Here is a 24,142-nt window from a genome sequence, read left to right as displayed (position 1 = left end):
TGGCATGATCTTGGCTCTGCAGCCTCCGCCTCCCAGGTTCAAGCAATTCTCCTGACTCAGCCTCCTGAGTAACTGGGACTACAGGCGCACACCACCATGCCTGGCTAGTTTTTGTATTTTTAGTAGAGATGGGGTTTCACCGTGTTGGCCAGGATGGTCTCGATCTCCTGACTTCAAGTGATCCACCCACTTTGGCCTCCCAAAGTGCTGGGATTACAGGCTTGAGCCACCGTGCCCGGCTGTGGTCTGCCTCTTGTGCAGTGAGATCCAGCAGGGTGTCAAATGTGGGTGTGCAGGCTGCTGCATTTCTGACATTTGTGCACTTGTCCGGGAGAGAACACTTTGATTGGCTGACACTCTCTGTCCAGGAAGCCTGAACTTCCCTTTGGGTTCCTGTTCAGGAACCCCATGGGGTTGCCATTTACCTTTTTGCAGATTAGAGTTTAGACCAGGAGTTAGCCAGTGGCCCATGGGCCGAATCTGGCCTGCTGCCTGTTTTTGTAAATAAAGTTTTATTGGAACACAGCCACTCGCATTCATCACATAGTGTCTACAGGTGTCTGGAGCTGCAGCAGTGGAGTTGTGTAGTTGCTACAGAGACTGTAGCACCCACAAAGTCTAAGATACCTACCATCTGGCCCTTTACAGAAGAAGTTTGTCCACCCCTGGTCTAAGCATTTCTTTAGCTCTGATGACTTTTTAGCTTCCTTTTTTGTCCCCTTTCCATTTTCAGGCATTCTTTCTTCCTTTGCAAGGCAAGGACGGGAATCGACATTTATTAGATGCTTGCTGTGTACTGGCTAGCACTATGCTAAGTTCTTTATATACATGTCTCACTTGACTCTCACAGCAGTCGTGGTGAACTTGGTACTATTTTTCTCATTTTACAGACAAACAATCGCAGACATAAGTGCCTTGCTCAACGTGAGTAGTAGAGCAGAGATTCGAAGTCACGACTGGCTGCTGTGCACAATCGTGTCACTTCTCTTGGTTGTAACTGCTGAATGGGAGGGTCTTGGCTAAATAATGGCTTTGTGTTAGGCTAGAGGCTTCACGTGGCAGTATCCACCTTGTAACCTCAGTGCCTAAGACACAGCCAGGCACACGGTGGGCCTGTAGTGGTAATTTATTGTTGTGTTATATGGGGAGGTGCTCAGTACATGTGGCACGTATATTATGTCTTGCATAAGGGTGAAGTGTGCATGAGGCCTCACAGGACATCAGATTAAGCTGCTTCTCTGCCTTCATCCTGTTCAAGTATTACCAGCAAGAAAGAGGAAGGGGACTGATGTATGCACAGATGTTCTGAAGGCTTGGCATGGTGTCAAGAGCCTTATTTTCTTTTTTAAAATGTTGCATTTTGGGGGGTTAAATATATGTAACCTAAGATTTGCCATTTTAACCATTTTAAGTGTGCAATTCAGTGATGCTAAGTGCTTTTAAAAATCTTGTTCAAGGCCAGGTGTGGTGGCTTACACCTATAAACCCAGCACTTTGGGAGGCCAAGGCAGGTAGATCACCCGAGATCAGGAGTTTGAGACCAGCCTGACCAACATGGTGCAATCCCATCTCTACTAAAAATAGAAAAATTAGCTGGGCATGGTGTTGAGCACCTGTGATCCCTGCTATTTAGGAGGCAGAGGCAGGAGAATTGCTTGTACCCAGGAGGCGGAGGTTGCAGTGAGCTGAGATCACTCCAGTCTGGGCAACAGACTGAGACCCTGTCTCAAACAAACAACGAACAAATGAACAAACAAACAAAATAACCACATAACTACCTAGCAACATAGCCTAGCAATTGAGATGGGGGCAAGGAAGGGTAGGAACCAGGTCCTGTGAGAATCAGCTAGACTTGTGGCTGTGGGCTCGGTGCTCTTCCTTTGGGGACCTCAGCAGCCCCTTCTTGAAAACGGGTTGCAACTCGATTTGTTGTTGGCTTCACCTCCTCTCTCTGTCCCAGAGCTGAGCCCTGTGATCTGGGGAGGAGGACAACGGGACAACCTGTTTGCTTGTCTTCCCATCACTCTCAGGGATTGAATCACAGTGGAGCCAGGAAGATGGGGAGAGTCCAGGCTTGCTGCTCTCCCATCCTCAGAGCAGCAGCAGGCCATCCATCACCTGTCGCCTGTCCTCAGAGTGATCAGCCAAGGCCTGGGGCGGCTGGGGTCAGGTCAGGCAGGGCCTGGGTGGGAGCTGGCAGGGCTGGCTCCTCCAGGCCACTTCGTGCTGAGTCACTGAGTCGGCCAGTCCTCCCCAGCTGGCCCTGCTCCCACTCCATGACTCAGATGTCTATTCCAGCCCTGGCTGCTTGGTGGGTCTCCTCCCATCTGTCCTTCTGGCTCTGGGGCTGCCGAGGCTTTTGGGAGCCTGGGCAGGGCTGACCAAGACTGCCAGAGCTCCGGCCGGTCCCCAGTCTCCTGCCTTTTTTCTCATTGGCCCTGAGTCTGTGGTTTAGGTTTGGGGGAGGAGGATCTTGTAGATAAGGGGATCAAGGCCAAAGGAGATCATTTATTAGGTCCCAGCTGAAAACAGAGGTCCTTGGACCAGTTGGAACGCTCGACATCCCCCGCAAGCTTGCTAGAAATGCTGGGTCTCAGGCCTCATCCCAGACCTACCAAGTCAAACTCATTTTAACAAGATCTCCAGGTGGTTCAGGGTTGCAAATCACTGGTTTGGAACATTCAGTGAAAGCTACTCAGCTCATTTGCAGTAAGAGGTATTTTTAGTCCTGTCTGTATAATATGTAATATTTTCCCCCCAGCATTTTACTATGAACATTTTTAAACCTACAGAAAAGTTGAAAGAATTCTACAGTGAGCAGTCATATAGTTGGTACCTAGAGCCACAGTTAACATTTTGCTAAACTTGCTTTGTCACATATCTGTCTGTCTAACCAGATAGCTAATCAGCCAGCCAACCGGCTACTTTTGTTTTGTTTTTTGTTTTTGAGATAGGGTCTCACTCTGTCTCGCAGACTAGAGTGCAGTGGTGCGATCATAGCTCACTGCAGCCTCCAACTCCTGGGCTCCAGTGATCTTCCCACTTCTGCCTCCCAAGTAGCTTGGGCCCTACAGGTGCACACTACTGTGTTTGGCTAATTTTTAAATTTTTTGTAGGCATGAGGGCTCCTTATGTTGCCCAGTCTGGTCTTGAACTCCTGGCCTCAAGCCATCCTCCCACCTCAGCCTCCCAAAGTACTGGGATTACAGGCCTGAGCCACTGAACGTAGTTTTTTTGATATCTGAAACTTCCTTCGAAATATATTAGTATTCTTTCATGCACCCACTTCCAAGTAAATCATTAGCTAGAGTTTAAGATCTGTTTATAGTTCTGAGTTTTTTGCTTAAAATTTACATACAGTGAAATTGCTGATCTCAAGTTAGCATTTGATGAATCTTGGTAAAGGAATACTTTAAACCCCTGTCAAGATACAGAACACTGCAAGGATGCCAGGAAGTTCCCTTGTGCTCCTTCATGATCAGTCTCTGTCCCCACCCACCAAGGCCTGATCTTGGACCGTTGATTAAAGCGTTGAAACTCCCATTTTCTTTCCACTTCTCCATCATGCTTTCAGTCATTTAATAATCAGGTGTTGTGCCAGGGGCTGAGCTAGAAAGAAACAGACCTTGACCACTGCCCTGGAGGAGAGATGGAAGGTGGGTGGCAGGCAGTTGAACCAACAACTGCAGGATGGACGGTGGGGGCTCTGAGGGAGGGAAGTGCTGGGAGTTGTGGGGGCTGGGAGAGTGGTCCCTGACTCAGCCTGGGGCTCCAGGGCTAGCATCCAGGGAGGAGAGGGGATGCTCAAGTCTAAGGAATGCGAGGCTCTGGCCAGGTGAATATGGTTGGAGGTGGTGGTGGGGTGGGAGGGTGCTTCTCGTAGAGCAACTGGCATGTGCAAAGGTCCACTTGAGGGAGCTTGTGGGTGTTGGGAATCACTTGGAATTCGGCTTGGCTAGGCTGGGTGCAGTGGCTCGTGCCTGTAATCCCAGCACTTTGGGAGGCCGAGGCAGGCAGATCACCTGAGACTAGGAGCTCAAGACCAGCCTGGCCAACGTGGTAAAACCCTGTCTCTACTGAACATAAAAAAATTAGCTGGGTGTGGTGGTGCATGCCTGTAATCCCAGCTACTCGGGAGGCTCAGGCAGGAGAATTCCTTGAACCCGGGAGGCGGAGGTTGCAGTGCGCCGAGATCGCGCCACTGTACTCCAGTCTGGGCGACAGAGCAAGACTGTCTCAAAAGAAAGAAAGAAAAAAAGAATTCTGCTTGGCTAGATTGGAAGGGCTAGGATGTAAGCGAAAAGAGAGGCAAGAGTCAGGGAGCATCAGAGATCAAGGGTGCAATTATGTGTCACAGTAAGGACTTGGAATTTTTGTTTGTTTGTTTGTTTTGAGATGGAGTTTCACTCTTGTCACCAAGGTTGGAGTGCGGTGGTGCCATCTCAGCTCACCGTGCCCTCCACCTCCGGGGCTCAAGCGATCCTCCCACCTCAGCCTCGCAAGTAGCTGGGACCATAGTTGCGTGCCACCACGCCCAAGTAACTTTTTCTGTTTTTGGTAGAGACGGGGTTTCTGTATGTTACTCAGGCTGGTCTTGAACTCCTGAGCTCAAGTGATGCCCTGCCTTGGCCTCCCAAAATGCTAGGATTACAGGGATGGGTGAACCACCACATCCAGCCAGGACTTGGAATTTTAACCCTACTGTGGTGGGAGCTGAGGAAAGGTTTTTCACCAGTGGAATGACACACTCAGGTTGGACAGGTTGTGGAAGATCCTCAGGCTCAAAGGAAGAGGATACATTGGACATGGGGGTGAGGTCGGTGGCACTTAAAAAGCCTTTGCAGGCACCCAGGCAGGTAGAGAGGGAGGCTGAGCCAGGATATTCCCCTGTGCCCACTACAGCATCAAAAACCAGAAAAAGGGCCAGGTGCGTGGCTCACACCTGTAGTCCTGGCATCTTGGGAGGTTTAGGGGGGAAGATTTCTTGAGACCAATCTGGTCAACATAGTGAGACCCCATCTCTCGAAACAAACAAGCAAAGAAAACAGACAAGTTGATGGGCAGAGGGCATGGGAAAAGATTCTGGGGTGTGCTCCAGTAGAGGAAACGGAGGTCCTGGGCAGGGAGGCATTTTGCACAGTTGGTAAGCAACAGGGCAAACAAATCACCAGTGTTTACGTTATACTGGCAGATCTCTTACTGCTGGACATTTAGGCTCCGTCTAATAAGGGTGACAGCTGGGTGCACTGTATTATTTATTTAGTCCTCACAGTAGGGCAGGATGATCAGTCTCCCCACTTGACAGATGAAGACACTGAGGGTCAGAGTGGTGATGTGTCAGGAACCCTCCCACTGGGTTCTCACGCTTGAAACACAGATTGCTGGTCCCCACCCACACAGTTTCTGATGCAGTAGGTCTGGGTGGGGCCCGAGCATATGCGGTTCCCAACAAGTTCCCAGGTGCCACCGATGCTGGTGACGGAGCTGCGTTTGAGGATCACTGCTCTAAACATTATTGCTGCTGCACGCATTGCCTCCTGCTGGGTGCAGGGGTTGTGGGGGGCACTTTGGCAGTGCAGAGCGGAGGTAACCAGCAGAAAACCCGTTAGAACTAAAAGCCGAGAGTGTTTTCTGACAAACAGGTCAACATGCTGAAAGACCCAGACAAGGTCCTTAAACTACCCTGCGCTCCAAGAATCAGTGCCTGGGGCTGCCGTACCTAATTGGTTTAAACCACAGGGTTTCTGGCCAGCTCATCTGGTACCAAACGTAGATATCAATATGGTGGATGCCAAAGAACACATCACTCTGTTTGGATGAATCAGGCTTTTCCTCCCTCTGCCTTCAGCCAGGACTTCTCTGAATTGTTTTCATTTCAAATGAAGGAGGGACCAGTTCACAAGCTGCTTTCATGCTATCTGGGACAGGAGTTGCTGTATTTCAGTGTCTGAGGCTGGAAAACCCCCTGGAGGTGGCTCTGTCTTTTGTACCTAGTGTGTGATGTCAAAAGATTCTCCTTGGTTTGGGTTAAATGAGATGCTCCCTGGATTACAATCCAGTGCCCCATGATTTTTTTTCCTCCTTTTTTATTTTCCATCCTTGACCTACTTCAGAAGTTAGTAGTCTTTGTTGTCAAGTAACGCCTTCCACGTCAGATAGAGGCTATTTCCAGGCTGGGCGCAGTGGCTCATGCCTGTAATCCCAGCACTTTGGGAGGCCGAGGTGGGTGGATCGCTTGAGGTCAGGAGTTCGAGACCAGCCTGGCCAACATGATAAAACCCCCGTCTGTACTACAAATGCAAAAATTAGCCAGGCATGGTGGCGTGCACCATGTAATCCCCGCTATGTGGCAGGATGAGGCAGGAGAACCGTTTCAATTTGGGAAGCGGAGGCTGCAGTGAGCTGAGAATGCACCATTGCGCTCCAGCCTGGGCGATGAGAGTGAAACCGTCTCCAAAAAAAAAAAAAAAAGCTGTTCCCTTTTTTTTTTTTTTGCCAGTGAAGGGGGGACCCTGTGTTGGCCTCCCTATTGGTAACTTGAGATAATCTGAAAATCTGTGTTTAGATCCATAGAAGAGAGGCGGCCTGAGGAGAAGAATTTGACAAAGCTCTTTGAGTGTGCAAATTAGAAACGGCAATGGCTGGGCGCGGTGGGTCATGCCTGTAATCCCAGCGCTTTGTGAGGCCGAGGTAGGCGGATCAGTTGAGGTCAGGAGTTCGAGACCAGCCTAGCCAACATGGTGAAACCCCATCTCTATCAAAAAATCCAAAAATTAGCCGGGTGTGGTGGCAGGTGCCTATAATCCCAGCTAGTCAGGAGGCTGAGGCAGGAGAATTACTTGAACCTGGGAGGTGGAGGTTGCAGTGAGCCGAGATCGGGCCACTGCACTCCAGCCTGGGCGACAGAGTGAGACTCAGTCTCAAAACACAAAAAACAAAAAACTGTGCAGTGTTCTGTCTGTCAATGTCCTTGTTGCATTTGCAGGGCAGGTTTTCTACCAGTGGCTGGGGACTTAGTTTTACTGGGCTGAGGGAAGGTTAGGATTTGAGGGTCTTGTTAAGCTGGATATGGGCTGCATTTCAAGCCTCCCCTGGCTGTCTCTATCCTGCGCGTTGATGCCAAGGCTGAAGAAGACTGGATTTGCAGGCAAAAGACTGTCATTTGAGGCCTGATTTCACCCCTTAATCACTGTGTCTTAGTATGTTGTGGGGGTTGAGGTAGGCAGAGGTTAGCCAACCTTTTCTGGAAAGGGCTGGCTGATAAATACTTTAGGCTTTGCATCCCATACACTGTCTGTGGCAACCCCTAACTCTGCTGTGTAGCTCAAAAGCTGCCATATTCATTTATAATACATAAATGAATGGGTGTGACTGTTCCAATGAAACTTTACTTATAAATAGCTGGTCTGTGGGCCATAGATGCTTCTGATATATAAAGCATCTGGTATAGTGGTGTATTGTGAACCCACTGGGTTTTTTCCCCCCCAAACACTTGAGCTTTATTGATGTATATTGACAAATAAAAATGGTATATAGGTTGGGCACGGTGGTTCATGCCTATAATCCCAGGACTTTGGGAGGCCGAGGCAGATGGATCACTTGAGCTCAGGAATTCGAGACTAGCTCAAGCAATAGAGTGAAATCCTGTCTCTACAAAAAATACAAAAATTAGCTGGGTGTTGTGGTGTGTGTCTGTAGTCCCAGCTACCTGGGGGGCTGAGGTGGGAGGATCACTTGAACCTGGGAAGTGGAGGCTGCAAAGAGCTATGATTACACTACCGTGCTCCAGCCTGGGTGACAGAGCGAGACCCTGTCTCGAAAATATATTTAAGGTGTACAGTTTTATGTTTCCATATACCAGAGGCTACTGTCACTGCTTCTATTATTATTACTACTACTACTACTACTACTACTCATATTACCCTTTCTTTGGCTGTTACTCTGTGCCAGGTACTATTCTAAGTACTTACCATGTTTGATCTTATTTAATCTTCACCACCAAGGAACTGACCCAAGGTCCCACAGCTAGGAAATGGCAAGCTGGGATTGAGCCATGCCAGCTAGCCCCGTGCTGTGCACTGCTTCACACAGAAGCTGCCCCTCCACCCCTGCCGCCTTCTTTTTCCTTTGTTCCTTTGTTATCAGCCGGCCGTTTCCAGAAAAGGTTGGTTAACCTCTGCCTACCTCAACCCTCAGTGATTAAGGGGTGATATCAGGCCTCAAATGACTGACCTTTTTCCTTTGTTGCAGCTCTCACTGATTGTAATTCTGATTGTAATTATATATTTGTTTGCACCGTGGTTTACTTACTGTCCATCTTCCCCAGGGCAGGAGGCTGAATGGGGCAGGGGTCTCGCTGTCTCGTTTGCAGCTCCGTCCACGGCACTTCACCCACATCCTGGCCTATAAGCAAGTCCTGCCCATATATTTGACCAAGAAATAAATGAATCATTGACAGCCATGCCCCACCCCTTCCTCCTCTCTATGCCAGCCAGCACCTCGGTCTTTCACAGTGGGTAGGGCTTGGGCTGCAGGTGAAATGGATTTGCAATTCCCTGATAACCCAACCACTGACTGTGGGAGTGGGCAAGAAGGTGTCAGCTCTTCCGGATGAAAAACCAGCCTGCAATGCAGTGTTTCTACCCAGCCTACAAAGCAAACACCACTACCTCCACGCCTTAGGTTGGAGAAATTCCGCTTTACGACACAGTCCCATGGGCCTCATGTCATTTGTCCCTCCTGGCAGTCCCGGGGGATAGGCTGAGCAAGCAGTAGGAGAAACGACTCCCATTTTCCAGGTGTAAAAACTGAGGCTTGGAGGTGAAGGGACTTGCCCAAGGTCATTAGCTAGAATATAGCAGGGCTGGGATTAGAACCCAGGTCTGTCCGGGTCCACGGTCTGATCTGAACTTGGCTTCAGTTGGTCTGGAATGCACCGGCTGCATCTGATGATCTTATTAAAGATCTGTGGCTGTCAGGGTCCTCCCCCTAGAGGTGCTGATTTAGTTGGTCTGGGGTAGGGCCCTAGGCACTTGGCACTTAACAAACTCCTTAGGTGATTCCAGTGGACAGGCAGGGCTGGGAACTTCATCACCCCTCCGAGCCCCAGACTGGAGCCTGATCCTTAGCCCTGGCTGTCTATTCGAATCACTGGAGGAGCTTTTTATTTAGCCTTTTATGATGGAAACATAAAGTAGACAGCATAGGATAATGAACTACCATGAGCTCTTTTTCTTTTCTTTTTATTTATTTTTGAGACAGGGTCTCACTATTACCCAGGCTGGAGTGCGATGGCACAGTCTCAGCTTGCTGCAACCTCTGCCTCCCGGGTTCAAGCCATTCTCGTGCCTCAGCCTCTTGAGTAGCTGGGACTACAGGCACGTGCCACCATGTCCGGCCAATTTTTATATTTTTTGTAGAGACAGGGTCTTGCCATGTTGCCCAGACTGGTCTCGAACTCCTGAACTCAAAGCAGTTCTCCCGCCTCAGCCTCCCAAAGTGTTGGGGTTACAAGTGTGAGCCACTGCGCCCAGCTGCCATGAGCTCTTTACCATGCATTGCATAGGTGAACGTTTTAATATGTATCTCCGAAGGACATGGATTTGTTTATTTTTAATGACTTTTTATTTCACAATAGTTTGACTCACAAAAAGTTGCAAAAATAACAGAGTTCCTGATGTTCATTGCTCCACGTTCTCTAATGATAACATCTGAAAGATAAGAATTTTAAAAACTGTAACTGTTGGGCTGCATGTGATGGCTCATGCCTGTAATTCCAGCACTTTGGGAAGCTGAGGCAGGAGGATCACTTAAGCCTAGGAGTTTGAGACCAGCCTGATCAATATAGCTAGACCTTGTCTTGACAAAAAACATGTATATGTGACTGTAATACTAACTTTAGTAATAATTCATTATTATCGAATATTCCAGTACTCCATTGTGTTTGTACAATGGCTCATTCTTCTATGATATCATTCTTTATGTTTTAGCTGGGTTTTTTTATGGAAAAGAGTTTCCCCTTCATTTCTTTGATCACTGATCACTCTGTAGTGATCGAATAAATGACTGTTTTCCTCAGGGAAGCCTTCTCCAACCCTGATGAACCAAATGAGTACATTTGGGAAAGGTGGAGAAAATACTTGTTTCTTTCCGCTTTTTCTGTGTTCAAACAATGACCTGGTTCACTGACAACATCAGATGTTTCTCTTTATTTCCAGCGTCAATATGAAACTTGTGTATATAAACATGAAAGGCCGGGCGCAGTGGCCCAAGCCTGTAATCCCACCACTTTGGGAAGCCACGGTGGGCAGATCACTTGAGTCAGGAGTTTGAGACCAGCCTGTTCACCAACATGGTGAAACCCCATCTCTACTAAAGATACAAACATTAGCCCAGTGTGGTGGCTGACGCTTGTAATCCCAGCTACTTGGGAGGCCGAGGCGGGAGGATCACTTGAACCCAGGAGGCGGAGTTTGCAGTGAGCCAAGATCACGCCACTGGACTCCAGCCTGGGCGACAGAGCGAGACCATCTCAAAAAACAAAACAAAACAAAACAAAAACCTTGCTTGGTATGTTTCAGCCTGTTGTACTTATTCTCCTTGTCAAAGCTCAAATTGTCCCTCTTTTAGCCTGCAGGGGCCACTTCTGCTTGGCTCTTGAGCCTTTTAACAATCCTGTTCATGCTTAGTTTCCTTGTTGTCCAGTGTGACAAGATGTTCTTGGCTTACCTTGCATATTTCCTGCCCAGCCACTTTTCCAAGAAAAATCTGGAAGTTTAAAACAAAAACAAAGCTTCAGTGCCCCAGTCGCACCCAGAACCAGCTTAATCAGATTGCCTGGTGCTGGTAGGGCCTGGATACAGTATTTTTTTAAATTTTATTTTTATTTTGATTGAGACAGGGTCCCTAGGCTGGAGTGCAGTGGCACGATCTCAGCTCACTGCAACCTCCGCCTCATGGATTCAAGCAATTCTGCCTCAGCCTCCCGAGTAGCTGAGCTTGCAGGCACCCACCACCACATCCAGCTAATTTTTTGTATTTTTGGTAGAGACGAGGTTTCATCATGTTGCCTAGGCTGGTCTCGAACTCCTGACCACAAGTGATCTGCATGCCTTGGCCTCCCAAAGTACTGGGATTACAGGCATGAGCCACCACACCCAGCCAGGATACAGTATTTTTTAAAAAGCACGCCCAGCCTTGAATGGAAAACCACTGGACGAGAGTATGCCACCTTATCGGGCTCTGTAAATGCCTTATATCTGCACAAGGCTGGAACTTTGAGTGGAGTCCTTGGCTAAAGCTTTCATTACTGCATGGTGACCTCTCTTCCCTCTGCTGCTAAAGCTTGTGTTTCAGAATGTAGACCTGGATGCATCCATGTTGAAAGCCAGGCTTTGTATGTCATCCCAGGAGCTCTGTGTCGGTCCCTTTCCTTGCCTGCATGTTGTTGACTTGGGGCTCATCTTCATTTCTCTGGGAAATAAGTTCTTTGATAGCTTGCTTAGAATCTCTCAGTACTTCCCATTGCCCTTAGAATGAAGACCAAAATGTGTGGCCTGCAGTGTAGACTGTGCACAGCCTCCAGTGTAGACTGCTCAGGCCCCTTCTTGGTTCCTGGAGTCTACCATGCTTTCTTCTACCACCCGGCCTTTGCACACACTGCTGTCTGTTGGGAATGCGTTGCCTTTCCTTGTTACTTAGTTCTCCTCTACTCACACTTCAGGTGCCAGCTTGACTGTCTTCCTCGGGGGAGCCTTCTCTGACCTTCGTACACCAGATCAGCCCCCATGCACTTACTTTGTCTCATTGGTAATATTTCTCTCCCTTCAGGACACACATCAAGGCCCAGAAGTTGTAGTTTTGCATTTGTTCATGTGATCATTTGATGCATGTCTCTCTCTGGAGCCTGACTCTTTGGGGCTCACATCCTGACTCCACTGCTTTTAGCTGTGGGACCTTGAACAAATCTTTTCGTCTCTGGTCCCCAGTTTTTAAATTAAATTAAATTTTATTTTATTTTTATTTTGAGACACTCTTGCTCTGTTGCCAGGCTGTAGTGCAGTCGTTCGATCATGGCTCACTGCAACCTCCGCCTCCCAGGTTCAAGCGATTCTCTTGCCTCAGCCTCCCTAGTAGCTGGAACTACAGGCGCCCGCCATCACATCCAACTAATTTTTATATTTTTAGGAGAGACAGGGTTTCACCATGTTGGCTAGAATGGTCTCGATCTCTTGACCTCATCATCTGCCTGCCTCGGCCTCCGAAAGTACTGGGATTACAGGCCCAGTTTCTTTTAACTGCAAAACAGGGATGATATAATACTTTTTATTTATCTTGTGAGGTGAGGATTAAGATTAAATAAGGTAGTTTGTGTAAAGCACTTAGAAAAGAGCTAGCTACTAATAGTAGAGAATCTTGGCAGGTATTACTGACGATTACTGCAGTAGACCACAAGCTCCATACAGGCAGGGGTCATTTCTGTTTGTTTAGATTTGTATGCAGGGTGCTTGGCACAAGGGTTGTGCTCAGGAAATACTTGTTGGATGAATGAATGAATGAAGTGGAGATAATAGTAATACCATGTTTATAGAATTCCATGAGGATATAAAATAATGCAAGTATATAAGCTCTTGGTAGAGTGTCTAGCACATAGTAGGTGGTCAATAAATATTCAGTGACTGAATGAGTAAAGTGGGGACAAAGTAATAACCGCTCATGAGGTTGTCGTGGGGATATAAGGCAACCCTGTAGTACCTTGTAGAATGCCTAGCACATAGTAGGTGCTCAGAAAATATTTGTTGAATGAATGAGTGAAGTAGGGATGATGTTAACACCAGCTCCTAGGGTTGTTGCGGGGATAGAAGACAAGGCAGGTCTATAGCATGTTGTATTGTGGTTGCAAATGGTAGACACTCCGTTGATTGAAACTGGAAGAGCTGCCATGAGTTTCTTTCTCCTGGGGATTAGGAGAGGGTCCTTTTGGGGTGCAGAATGGTGTGGAGCTGACGCTAGTCCTCTGGAAGGAAGAGTGAGCAGCTGACTACTTGCTAAGCTCTGACCTGGATGAAAAGTCAAATCGTTCCTTTCCCTCTTCCTCCCAAACCTGTGCTTTCTTTCCACTAGAATCCCTGCCCAGAGTCCAGCGCTTCCTTCCTGTCGAGGATCACCTTCTGGTGGATCACAGGGTAAGGCCAGGCCCCCCAGACCTCAGGGAGGTGGTGGGGAGTGAATGAATGAATGAATGAATGAATGAACATGCTCAGCTCCCCCTCCCCAACTTCTCCCTCCTTTGCTCTTCTGCAGAGTTGTCTTGAATCTGCCTGTGCTGGCCATGTGGTCTCAGAGACACCAACTCTGTCCGGCAGTTCCGTGAACTTGAATGTGATAAACACATGAGCCGTGAGCAGCTGACACCTCTGCAGAAGGCTTTGCCTGGGACAGCCATATATTGGACTGCTTTTGCTTTAGCTTCACATTTGGGTTTTTAAAATATTAGGTATAGTTATTATTGACATTGTCCCCCTCCTGTTCCCCACGCCTTAGAAAAATAATACTGTCTCACCACAGGAAGTGTGGGTTAAAAAACCACATGTGCAGATCAGCAGTGCAGGAGACATCTAGAGGTAACCAGTGTCACCATTTTAGTATGCCTTCTTCTGGTCGTCTTTCTTTTTTTTGAGACGGAGTCTTACTCTGTCAGTCTCAGCTCACTACAAGTCTCCGCCTCCCAGGTTCAAGCGATTCTCCTGCCTCAGCCTCCCAGGTAGCTGGGATTACAGGCTTGCGCCACCATGCCCGGCTACTTTTTGTATTTTTAGTAGAGACAGAGTTTTGCCATGTTGGCCAGGCTTGTCTTGAAACTCCTGACCTCAGGTGATCCACCCGCATCGACTTCCCAAAGTGCTGGGATTACAGGTGTGAGCCACCATGCCCAGCTACCTTCTGGTCCTCTTTTTGTATATCTTTTTCTGCCCATTGTTAACATCTTAGTGGGGATTGTTTGAAGAATCTTTTTTTGCCCCTAATAAGCATCATCTTTTTTTTTTTTTTTTTTTTTTTTTGAGACAGGCTTTCGCTCTGTCGCTGAGGCTGGAGTGCAGCGGCACACTTGTAGCTCACTGCAGTCCCAATCTACTGGGCTTAGGTGATGCTCCTGCCTCAGCCTCCTGAGTAGCTGGGGCTACAGGCACACTCCCCCACGCCCAGCAGATTTTTGTACTTTCTGTAGAGGTGGGGTTTCATCATGTTGCCCAGGCTGGTCTCCAGCTTCTGAGCTCAAGTGATTCTCCCGCCTCAGCCTCCAGAGTGCTGGGATTACAGGCATGAACCACCATGCCCGGTCTCATCCTTGTCTTAATGACAAACATCGTTTTAAAAAATTAGATGTTTTAAATAATTTCTTGAAGTTACTATTAAAAAGCATCACTGGGACAGTTGATGTAATTTGTTCATGACTACAGGACACCGGATGCATGCTAATGACATTCATTCTTGTTTTGGAAAATTGTGCTCTAGTTACATAAGAGCATGTCCTGGATTGGAAGGGAATACCTCCAGTTTTTTTGGGGTAAAGGCATGTAGAGGCTATATGTTAATTTTTTTTTTTTTTTTTTTTGAGATGGAGTCTTGCTCTGTCGTCCAGGGTGGAGTGCAGTGGCAGGATCTCAGCTCTCCGCAACCTCTGCCTCCTGGGTTCAAGAGATTCTCCTGTCTCAGCCTCCTGAGTAGCTGGGATTACAGGGACCTGCCACCACATCCAGCTAATTTTTGTATTTTTAGTAGAGATGGAGTTTCACTATGTTGTCCAGGCTGGTCTCAAACTCCTGACTTCAGGTGATCCACCGACGTCAGCCTCCCAAGGTGCTGAGATTACAGGTGTGAGCCACCATGCCAGGCCTTTAACTGTTTAAATGGTTCAGAAAAAGATGATGTGTTTGCATGTGTGTGTGTGTTTGTGTGTGCATGTCAATGGATACAGACAGAATGATACTGCAAACGTGGCAGCGTGTTAACAATGGTGAGTTGAGTGAATTCTTAGTATGATTTGAGTAATTTTTCTATAAGTTTGAAATTATTTTAGAACAAAAGATGAAAGTATTTTACCTTTTATTATAAAAGTGTTTAGTCTGCTGGGCACGGTGGCTCATGCCTGTAATGTTAGCACTTTCAGAGGCCAAGGTGGGTGGATCACCTGAGGTCAGGAGTTCGAGACCAGCCTGGCCTCCATGGTGAAACCCTGTCTCCACTAACAATACAGAAATTAGCCCGGCAGCACATGCCTGTAATCCCAGCTACTTGGGAGGGTGAGGCAGGAGAATTGCTAGAATACAGGAGGCAGAGGTTGCAGTGCGCTGAGATGGTGCCATTACACTCCAGCCTGGATGGAGTCACATAGAAAGATTAATATAATAAAACTAAATAATCTCATCACCCAGATTTCATGCTTACTAATGCTTTGTCATGTCAGCCTTTTTATTTTTTAATTTTTTCCTTCAGCCTATTTTTTTTTTCTTTTTATAGGGTCTGACTCTGTTGCCCAGGCTGGAGTGCAGTGGCACAATGACGGCTCTTTGCAGCCTCCACCTCCTGGCCTTGAGCAATCCTGGCACCTCAGCCTCCCGAGTAGCTGGGACTACAGGTGCGAGCCATCATGACTGGCTAATTTTTTTATTTTACTTTTTGTAGAGATAGTCTCCCTATGTTGCCCAGGCTGGTCTTGAACTCCAGGGCTCACAAAATCCTCCCACTTCGGCCTCCCAGAGTGCTGGGATTATAGACATGAGCTACCGTGCCTGGCCCATATCAGCCTTTTTAATTTAAAATTTTAAAAAGTTGGCGGGGCACGGTGGCTTATGCCTATAATTCCAAGACTTCGGGAGGCCAAGGTGGGAGGGTTGCTTGAGCCCGGAGGTTCAAGACCAGCTTGGGCAACATAGGGAGACTCTTGTCTCTACAAAAATAAAAAATAAAAAAAAAAATTACCCAGTCATAATGGCTTACACCCAAAGTCCCAGCTACTCGGGAGGCTGAGATGGGAGAACCACTCTAGACCGGGAGCTGGAGGCTGCAGGGAGCTGCGATCGCACCACTGTACTCCATCCCGGGTGACACAGCGAGACCCTCTCTCCAAATAAATAAATGAATGAATGAATAATAAAAAATAAAAAAGAGCTGTCCTGATACTTCGCTCCTAAATCATCTTTTTTTCCTAAGTCTTTTGTGTGCACCACTAAAAAAAAAAAGCCATTTTTCCTGCATGACCCAACAGAATGAGCTGTAATTAGCTTGTAATATATGCAAATGTCCATCCGCATTCTGACTTCCCAAGCTGCATGGCTGCCTTCATTTGCAGCAGGCAGCTGTGCTGCAGAGGGGAGCAGCATCAGCAGGCGTGTGGAATGAGTGAGTCCCGTCCTCCTCCTCCTCCTCCTCCTCCTCTCATTGACTCTCATTGCCTAACCCCCTTGTGTCTTGGCCCCAGGTTGATTGTCCGGGGCTACCGCCAGCCCCTGGAGGGCAGTGACCTCTGGTCTTTAAACAAGGAGGACACGTCGGAACAAGTCGTGCCTGTTTTGGTAAAGAAGTGGAAGAAGGAATGCGCCAAGACTAGGAAGTAAGTGTGAGTTTCCTTGTCCTCCAGGATGCCCCGGTCACCTCCTTTCCACTACTGTGGCCTGAATCCAGGATGGGGCCCTGGCAGTGCTGTTACTAGCTTTGTGGTTCTGGGCAAGATGCCTCACTTCTCCTCCTGGCCTCAGTTTGCTTTTCTGCCAAATGGGGTAGGATCTCACATGTCATTAAAGCAACTGGGCAGAGAAAAGAAGAAAGGAGCTGGGTGTGGTGGCTCTCATGTCTAATCCTAGCACTTTGGGAGGCCAAGGCAGGCGGATCACTTGGTCGGGAGTTTGAGACCAGCCTGGCCAACATGGCGAAACCCTGTCTCTACTAAAAATACAAAAATTAGCTAGGCATGGTGGCAGGTGCCTGTAATCCTAGCTACTCGGGAGGCTGAGGCAGGAGAATCACTTGAACCCAGGAGGCTGAGGTTGCAGTGAGCTGAGATTGCGCCACTGCATACTAGCCTGGGAGACAGAGTGAGACTCCGTCTCAAAAAAAAAAAAAAAGAAGAGAAATGTTGTCCAAACAGGCAGTTGATGCTGTTTGCCATGGCGCGTGACTATCCCTCCTTGAGTCAGTCTCACTTTTTTCTGTCTCTTTCTGAGCATCTGGCATCCTGCATGTTCTTGCTGTTTGAATGTTCTATGCAACATGCCCAGCTGACCATGTAAGTCTGTTTAGCCAAAGAAGCCCCATTTGAGGGTGATTTTGGCTGTACTGGATTTTAGGCTCTACCCCCTATGTAAGGCGTGCCCCACTACACCACCTCTGTCATTCTTTCGGGAATCAGGCCAGGGCCTCCCCTGCACATACCTTAACTCATCAAATCTGAGACGCCATTAGTTGCACGATGCGTTATTATTCTATGTAACAATAAGAAAGAAAAGCAGCTGCCAATTAAACAAGGACATAAGACTTGTCTCGAGCCTGGACGAGCTGGAACATGAAATTGCGGGTGACATGGGGGCAGTGGATTGCGGCCATGGGGGTAGTAGAATGGCTGTTTTTGTTCCTGTTGCCTCTTCTGGGGTAAGTTTATTACGATAAACTGTGATGGGGGGGGCCAGTGTGGTGCATTGGATTCCCCACAGACCCATTGGCCTTACAGGGGAAAACCCCAGACTGGGGTTCTGTTCCTCATTCTGTTCCGGGGATGCCCAGGATACAGGCCTTCAGTCAGACCCAGATGATGGGTGGGAATCTGGACATCCATGTGCCAGCCACTAGGACATCAGCAGTGGACCTCGTGACTCCGGTCGGAGGCTGTTTGGGTGGTCCAGGTGATGGGAGAAATTGTCTCGTGGGAGGCAGATAGAGCTTGGGCCTCTGTGACTGAACATTGTAAGGAAATGGCCCATGTCCATGACCCAGTTGAAGGTTTTTGGCAGGCAAAGGTGGGGTCCCTGTTTATTACAGTTCTTCATGGAGACAGAACTAGTAGGATGGATGGATGGATGGATGATAGATAGATGGATGATAGATTGATAGATGATAGATGATAGGTAGATGATAGACGGATAGATAGTTGGTGGATGTATACATGGTAGGTAGATGGATAGATGATAGATGGATGGATGATTGATAGATGATGGATGGATGGATGGATGGAGGATGAGAGGGGATCTACTAGGGAAACTGGATCATGTGATTATGGAGGCTGAGAAGTCCCACCCTAGGTCATCTGCAACCTGTAGAACCCAGGAAGCTGGTAGCATGGCTCAGGCCAAGTCCAAAAGTCTCAAACCCAGGGAAGGTGATGGTGGAATTCTCAGTCCATAGTCAAAGGCCTGAGAACCTGGAGTCATTGGGTAAGTCCCAGAGTCCAGAGGCCAGAAATCCTGGAGTTCTGATGTTCAAGGGTGGGAGAGGATGACATCCCGGCTGCAGAAGAGAGAGCGCCTGCACTTGCCATTACTCTGACTTTTTGTTGTGTCCGGACCCTCTGCTGATTGGGCGGTGCCACCCACATGGGGCGAGGATGGATCTTCCTTAGTCAGTCCACTCATTCAAATGCCAGTCTCGTCTGGAAACACCCTCACAGACACACCCAGAAATAACACTTTAACAGCAAGCAATCTGGGTATCCCTTAACCCAGTCAACTTGACCCCTAACATCACCCATCTCATCTGGATTCCTTCAGCCTCACCTGCAGCATCCCCCCCCCCCCCCCCCCCCCGCTAAGCAGGCCACATTTGTAGTGTGGGCTTCAGCATTCCTCATCATCCACGCCTCTGCTGATCACGTGGCTCGGCTTCCTCTCATGGAAGAGGGGTGCCCACCTTTGTGTCCCCTGGAGCTTGTCAGGGGAGCAGGTTGCTGGAGACACCGTGGGAGAGGCCAATATCACAGCCTTGGGAGGAGGACAGAGTTTGAATCCAGAAGCTCCTCCACTGGCCTGGCCCTTAATCCACTGAGCAGATGAAACTGACTGCTGCTTTTGTGCTTAGCGATGTTTAGTCTCTGAGGGTTCAGAGAGTGGAACAAAAGAGACACACTCTAGTTGGGTGCCATCGACATTCTATATGGGAGACAGGACGCTGGTTGTGAAACATGCATTGACAAGAAGCTTTGGAGAATGATAGTGTTGGGGTGAGGTAAAAATGAGGAAATGAGGGTGAGAGTAACCGAGGAAGCGTGTGTGTGTGTGTGTGTGTGTGTGTGTGTTCTTTTTCTTTTTTTTTTTTTTTGAGATGGAGTCTCACTCTGTTACCCAGCGTGGAATACAGTAGTGTGATCTCGGCTCACTGCAACCTCTGCCTCTCGGGTTCAAGCAATTCTTCTGCCCCGGTCTCCCAAAGTGCTGGGATTACAGGTGCATGCCACCACGCCTGACTAATTTTTGTATTTTTAGTAGAGACGGGGTTTCACCGTGTTGGCCAGGCTGGTCTTAAACTTCTAATCTCAAGTGATCCTCCTGCCTTGGCCTCCCAAAGTGCTGGGATTACAGGCATGAGCTACTGTGTCCGGCTGAGGGAGGTGTTTTAGATACAGTGGTCAAAGTTCTACCCAGTGCGGCCATGACCCTTGGTGAGCATGTGCCCGTCCCTCCCTAAGTCTATCTCTGGCTGTTTCCGAGCCTCTGGCATCCTGAGTGTTACTGCTTTTTGAAGTGCTTTTGTTCAACATGCCCAGCTGACCATGTATGATTGTTTTCAGAAGGTCACGTTTGAGCAGAGACTTGCATCGGAGGGAGTGAGCCTTGTGTGTATCTGGGGAAGGAAGGGCTTTCCAGGTAGAGGGAGCAGCCAGTGCAAAGGCTCTGAGGACGCTCGTGGTGCATCAGGGGGCTCGTGTGGCTTGAGGAAAGTGAGTGAGGGGGAGAAAGGGAGGAGATGAAGCAGGAGAAGGATTTGCAGGGGTCTCCTCTGAGAGTTAGGGTGGGATTCCAGGTGCAGTGAGAACACAGGGGGGCAGGTTTTTTGCAGGGCAGTGGTGTGACGTGAGTTCTGTTGTTTGTTTGTTTGTTTGTATGTATGTATGTATGTATGTATGTATGTATGTATGTATGTATGTATGTATTTTAGAGACAGGGTCTTGCTCTGTTGCCCAGGCTGGATGGCAGTGGCATGATCTCAGCTCATTGCAGCCTGGAAATTCCGGGCTCAAGCAGTCCTCCCACCTCATCCTCCGGAGTAGCTGGGATTACAGGTGCACACCACCATGCCTGGCTGATTGATTAATTAATTAATTTTATATTTTATATTTATTTTTTTGAGATGGAATTTTGCTCTTGTTGCTTAGGCTGGAGTGCAGTGGTGCTGTCTTGGCTCACTGCAGCCTCCACCCCCCGGGTTCAAGCGATTTTCCTGCCTCAGCCTCCCGAGTAGCTGGGATTACAGGAATGTACCACCACGCCCGGCTAATTGTGTATTTTTAGTAGAGATGGGGTTTCTCCATGTTGGTCAGTCTAGTGTCAAACTCCTGACCTCAGGTGATCTGCCTGCCTCGGCCTCCCAAAGTGCTGGGATTACAGGTGTGAGCCACTGCACCTGGCCTTTTTAAATTTATTTTATTTTATTATTATTATACTTTAAGTTTTAGGGTACATGTGCACCATGTGCAGGTTAGTTACATATGTATAGAGACAGGTCTCACTGTGTTGCCCAGGCTGGTCTCCAACTCTTGGCTTCAAGCAGTCCTCCTGCCTCAGCCTCCCAAATAGCTGGGATTACAGGTGTGAGCCACCACACCCAGCTGAGTTCTGGTTCATAACAACCCAGGCTGCCCTGGGGAAGGTGGATATTTAGGGACAAGAGTGAAGGTAGGGAGACCAGGGTGGGAACCTCAAGGGCTGTCCATGAAGTCCCTTCATGCCTCACCGGGAGCCTCCATTTTATTTATTTATTTATTTTTTGAGACAGGGTGTCACTCTTTTGTCCAGGCTGGAGTGCAGTGGCACGATCTCGGCTCACTGCAACCTCCATCTCCTAGGCTGGAGTGATCCTCCCACCTCAGCCTCCCTAGTAGCTGGGACTACAGGCACGTGCCACCACACCTGGCTAATATATGTATATTTTTTTTGTAGAGATGATATCTCGCCATGTTGCCCAGGCTGTTCTCAAGCTCCTGAGCTCAAGCAGTCCACCTACCTTGGCCACCCAAAGTGCTGGGATTACAGGCGTGAGCCACTGTGCCTGACTGGAGCCTCCATTTTTCATCCAGAGCATTTTCTGAGAATTCAGTGAGATATGTGTCATGATAAGCTGTGCCCTAGCCCTGAGTACATGCTGGGCAGGTTTTAATTGTACAAGTTTTATTTATTCATCTGGACACTTTGATCTTGCCAGGGAGGATGTGGTGAGAACTGGGTCTTGGGGCTTGAAAGCGGGCCACCTGAGAAGGGTCTGGCTCTGTGAGTACCTTGGTGTTTAGAGATCTCAGCGTGGAGCCAGGGGATCATTTACTTGGGACATTGGTAGACGGATCGCTTGCTTTATTCCCAGAGGCGTAAGCCAGATCTGGCACCTGTAACCCCTGTGAACCTGGAGAGGGTGAGAAGGAAAACCCTGTCCTAGGCTGGAATTTCCTGGTGTGGCCCCTTACACTCAGATCCCTTTTGTTAACCAGAGAAAGGAATGCAGCCCGTGCAGCTCTGGGCTGCTGGGTGTCCTGGGCTCGGGGATCAGGTGATGGACGCCAGGGCTGGGGGGTCTGCATGGCTTCCTGGATCCTTTTACCACCTCTCTTCACCCCTGAGTGACTCCTTCTCAAAAGTCAGGTGTGGCTGGGCATGGTGGCTCATGCCTGTAATTGTAGTACTTTGGGAGGCTGAGGCGGGAGGCTCACCTGAGTTCATGAGTTCGAGACCAGCCTGGCCAACATGGTGAATCCCTGTCTCTGCTAAAAATACAAAAATTAGCCGGATGTGGTGGCGCTCACCTGTAAGCCAGCTACAGTGGGGCTGAAGCATGAGAATTGCTTGAATTGTTTGGATTGAAAAACCCAGTGCTTCATTGGTTTGTGTGTAGTGGTTTTATGTTCTCTTTTGTGTATGGCCACTCAGAGCTTAGGGCCATTTTGGACTGTGGTTTCTGCTGGCATGAATGTGAAATGCTTCTGTGACTCTGGAAGAGTTTGGCAGTTTTTTTTTTTTGTTTTTTTTAAGTTAGACAGAGTGAACATACCACCAGTCACCCCCTTCCCAGGCATCCAGCCAACAGAGCTGAGAACATATGTTCATAAAAGGCTGGTACAGGAATGTTCTTAGCTACTTTGTGATAACCCAAACTGGAGGTAAGCCAGACATCTATTAGCAAGTGAACAGACAGATGCACCAGTTATGTACATCTGCACAACTGAATACTAAGTGATGTACAAGAACGAACTATTGGCCGGGCACAGTGGCTCATGCCCATAATCTCAGCACTTTGCGGGCCCAAGGCAGGCAGATCACTTGAGGTCAGGAGTTCGAGACCAGCTTGGCTAACATGGTGAAACCCTGTCTGTACTAAAAACATAAAAATTAGCCGGGTGTGGTGGCGCACACCTGTAATGCCAGCTACTCGGGAGGCTGAGGCAGGAGAATCGCTTGAACCCAGGAGGTGGAGGTTGCAGTGAGTCGGGATTGCACCATTGCACTCCAGCCTGTGTGATAGAGCAAGACTCCATCTCAAACAAACAAAAAAAATCTTTATAAGATAAAGACTACTTTTTGGTGACAGCTTTATTGAGATATTGATAACACCGCACGATTCACGTATGCAGAACATACAATTCACTGATTTTTAGTGTGTTCACAGAGTTGTGCAGTCATCATCACAGTCAATTTTATTTATTTGCTTTTTAAGACAGAGTCTTGCTGTGGCACTGAGGCTGGAGTGCAGTGGCACAACCTCGGCTCATTGCAACCCCCTCCTCCTCCTGAGTTCAAGTGATTCTCCTTTCTCACCCTCCCAAGTAGCTGGGATTACAGGCAACCGCCATCATGCCTGGCTAATTTTTTATATTTTTAGTAGAGACAAGGTTTTGCCATGTTGGTCAGGCTGTTCTCAAACTCCTGACCTCAGGTGATCCACCCGCCTCGACCTCCCGAAGTGCTGGCATTACAGGCATGAACTACTGCACCCAGTCAAAAAAAAAATTTTTTTTTAGAAATAGGGTCTTGCTATGTTGCTGTGGCTGGCTGGACTGTTTTTTTTTTTTTTTTTTTGCATTGATCTATATATGCCTATCCCTTTACCTGTCTTGATGATTGTTGTTCTTTTTTTTGTTTTGTTTTTTTGTTTTTAAGACTGAGTCTTTTTGCCCAGGCTGGAGTGCAACGGTGTGGTCTCAGCTCACCACAACCTCTGCCTCCCGGGTTCAAGCGATTCTCCTGCCTCAGCCTCCAAAGTAGCTGGGATTATAGGTATGCGCCACCATGCTGGGCTGATTTTGTATTTTTAGTAGAGATGGGGTTTCTCCATGTTTGGTCAGGCTGGTCTTGAACCTGCCGACCTCAGGTGATCTGCCCACCTCGGCCTCCCATAGTGCTGGGATTACAGGCGTGAGCCACTGTGCCCAGCCTATTGTTGTTCTTTCTTTTTGAGATGGAGTTTTGCTCTGTCACCCAGGCTGGAGTGATCTCCACTCACAGCAACCTCCACCTCCCAGGTTCAAGTAATTCTCCTGCCTCAGCCTCCCAAGTAGCTGGGATTACAGGCACCTGTCACCATGCCCGGCTAATTTTTGTATTTTTAGTAGAGATGGGGTTTCACTATGTTGGTCAGGCTGGTCTCAAACTCCTGACCCCAAGTGATCCAGCCACCTTGGCCTCCCAAAGTGCTGGGATTACAGGTGTGAACCACCACTCCTGGCCATGATTGTTATTTTGTATTGTTTTGAAATCAGGAAGTGTGAATCCTCCAACTTGATTCTTATTTTTCATGATTGTTTTGACTGTTCTGGATCCTTGAGTTTCCATGTGAGTTTTAGAGTTAGCTCATAATTTCTACCTGGCAGCCAGCTGGGCTTTTGATGGAGATTGCCTTGACTCTAGATCAGTTTGGAGCCGTCAGTTTTCTAAGTCTTTAACTTATTCAACTC

The 24,142-nt window shown here is 48.2% G+C and overlaps 1 protein-coding gene across 3 annotated transcripts in view; it reads left to right on the top strand.

Annotated features, from left to right (window-relative positions):
* The window catches only part of LOC115932779 (sortilin-related receptor-like), a 308,035-nt gene that overhangs the window by 57,690 nt on the left and 226,203 nt on the right, over nucleotides 1-24,142 (top strand). The window contains exons 6-8 of one of the 3 annotated variants that reach the window (XM_063699573.1): nucleotides 13,123-13,184; nucleotides 16,481-16,612; nucleotides 21,144-21,299. In XM_063699573.1, coding sequence (XP_063555643.1) covers nucleotides 13,123-13,184; nucleotides 16,481-16,612; nucleotides 21,144-21,299 — 350 coding nt within the window. The remainder of the gene's footprint in view (nucleotides 1-13,122; nucleotides 13,185-16,480; nucleotides 16,613-21,143; nucleotides 21,300-24,142) is intronic. The other 2 variants (XM_055365626.2, XM_055365612.2) reach the window with 2 other exon arrangements.

Source organism: Gorilla gorilla, chromosome 18, assembly GCF_029281585.2.
Source record: "Gorilla gorilla gorilla isolate KB3781 chromosome 18, NHGRI_mGorGor1-v2.1_pri, whole genome shotgun sequence".
Classification (NCBI taxonomy): domain Eukaryota; kingdom Metazoa; phylum Chordata; class Mammalia; order Primates; family Hominidae; genus Gorilla; species Gorilla gorilla.
Note: the sequence above shows the minus strand (reverse complement) of the source record. Positions and strands in the feature narration are given on the sequence as shown.